The sequence below is a fragment of the Palaemon carinicauda genome, chromosome 28 (assembly GCF_036898095.1).
Source record: "Palaemon carinicauda isolate YSFRI2023 chromosome 28, ASM3689809v2, whole genome shotgun sequence".
Classification (NCBI taxonomy): domain Eukaryota; kingdom Metazoa; phylum Arthropoda; class Malacostraca; order Decapoda; family Palaemonidae; genus Palaemon; species Palaemon carinicauda.
In genome coordinates, this window is record NC_090752.1 from 76639283 (window position 1) to 76641782 (window position 2500).

General features: G+C 30.4%; 1 protein-coding gene across 2 annotated transcripts in view; it reads left to right on the plus strand.

Moving 5' to 3' along the window:
- The window catches only part of LOC137621669 (protein turtle homolog B-like), a 782627-nt gene that overhangs the window by 708651 nt on the left and 71476 nt on the right, over positions 1 to 2500 (plus strand). For both annotated transcript variants that reach the window (XM_068352170.1, XM_068352171.1), the window contains exons 6-7: positions 30 to 184; positions 2308 to 2452. In XM_068352170.1, the coding sequence (XP_068208271.1) occupies positions 30 to 184; positions 2308 to 2452 (300 nt within the window). The remainder of the gene's footprint in view (positions 1 to 29; positions 185 to 2307; positions 2453 to 2500) is intronic.

Sequence of the window (2500 nt, forward strand, 5' to 3'; positions counted from 1 at the left end):
TCCTAATTCGCCTTCTTTCTCCTTCGCAGTTCAACCAATGAACGTCAGCATCATGAGCAGCAGCAACTCGCTCAGTGCCAGCACAGAGTATGAGCTGACGTGCCAAGCCTGGGGTTCCAGACCGCCTGCCGTCATCAGCTGGTGGAAGGGTGGCACCCAGGCTCTCAAAGAGGCCGTTATGACGGTAAGTACTTGGAGAATTGTGATTTCAATGAATGGTAGTAATCTGATCTTATAAATGTACACAGGGCATAAACCTAGGCACACACCTTGTATGCATGTGTGTATACATACATATATATATATATATATATATATATATATATATATATATATATATAAATATATATATATATGTATATATATATAAATATATATATATATATATATATATATATATATATATATATATATATATATATATATATATATATATATATATACGCACACTCATATACCCTTATATATAAACATATGCATATAAATATATTTGTGAGTGTGTGTGTACTGTATAGTATAGAGTATCTTCTTACATTAATAGTCAGCCTATGCACTTTGATATAACGGAAATCATCATGTATACACAAAGTGAATGAAAATTAATGCAAATGAAACCTCTATGGATATAAAATTTCAACAAAATTTCATTTATAAAATTAACTAAACACACAACACATAAGCATGGATACATTGATGTACTTATTGATTTTTATGAGAGAGAGAGAGAGAGAGAGAGAGAGAGAGAGAGAGAGAGAGAGAGAGAGAGAGAGAGAGAGAGAGAGAGAGAGAATTATACGGAAGTGATTTCTTGGCCCTTGCATCTTTTCTGAGCCTCCTCTAAAGAAACTAAACCATAATAAAAATAATAATAATGATAATAATAATAATAATAATAATAATAATAATAATAATAATAATAATGGATATATGTTTACTAATGACCATAATGAATACATGTTATTTTTTACTTTTTGTTTTCCATAATTTGTACTCATGAAAAACCAAATTCTCTTACATATTTTCATTACAAATTTCTCGAACACTGAATGGTTTATAATTTCAGCTATATTATTCTTCTACCTATTTGGCATTCGAATAAACGTATGTGATGACGCTATAAATAAAGTACCCTTTCATTATCATAATCAATTTTTTATACTTTGGTATCTTGTATCTTTATTCATCTACAATCCACAGTTTCATTAATACCCTGAGCTATTCAATTTCTATTATTCTGTTTTGTGTCTTATTTCAGAATCCCTCTCCATTCTATGTGAACAAATATTTCAGTTATCTTTTAATTTGCATTCCACTTTGTTTCTTTTCTTGTGAAAAGTGTATTTCAATTGCAAATCTTGAGTCGTTCTCTACAACAATTATATACTTTAAAATGTTCCCTAAAAAAATCAAACCCCTTTTTTATTTTCTAATGTCACGGAAATTATGTTTTGGAAGTTTTTGTAACACAAGCTACTTAGCACATTGCTACAAAGCGTTTTATCTCCGCAATGACATTTTTAGTTTTGTAATTCACTTTTATACTCATTTCTCTAATGTTCGAAGAACCCATGACAACTTAAGTAGCTAGTTTTTTTCGGGTCATGCAAACCTGTGCATTTTTTCTTATTTGCTGGCTCGTTATTCATATGTTCCTTACATAACACTCAGAAATATATCTACCTATTCTTAATACTTCACGCCTTTATTCAATCTAAAATTCTATTTAAAGCATGAGGACGTTTTCAATATATTTTTTTAAACTAAGTCCTTTCACATCCATAAAATAATGCCTAAACCATTTTGTCTCTTAGTTTAGATTCACTCCGATAATTAGATATTTTCTTTAGCCTTTTTTTATTGACTAAAAATAATCGTATTATGCTGAAAATTTTATAGTTTTATATCACAATGTATAATCTGTTTTATTAATTCATAATCATACATATTACCTCCGGACTACATACCGCAAGTGACACCATGGGATTTTCTTTTTTTTTTTTTTTCATTTCTGTTTGATTTAACCAATATCTTAAACATGGTTAATTTTTCCTATTTTTTTTTTTTTTTTTTTTTTTTTTTTGCACAGCGCATTTTTCTTATGATACCAACATTCCGGGAAAGCAATGCAACTAATTCTATTTTCAGTTTCAAAACACTTTTCTACCAATCATAAAAACTGATTTCTATACAGCAACACCACAACTTTTTTCTATAACCAATTTACTTTTCAAACAATCCGAGTTTTTTGAGCAACCCAAAAAAAAGTCTTTGAATTTTTATATAAAATATTCTCTCTACTGATTTCAGACCTCCCCAGACAGCAACGTGACAACTTCTATCCTGAAGTACAAGGCTGAAATGACGGACAGCGGGAAGTACCTCACATGCCGGGCGGAGAATCCATTCATCTCTCAGTCGTCAAGAGAAGACGGCATCAAATTAAACATATTTTGTAAGTTGTCTCTCCCCTCATTTCCTTCAATCATATACGCCCTTCTTG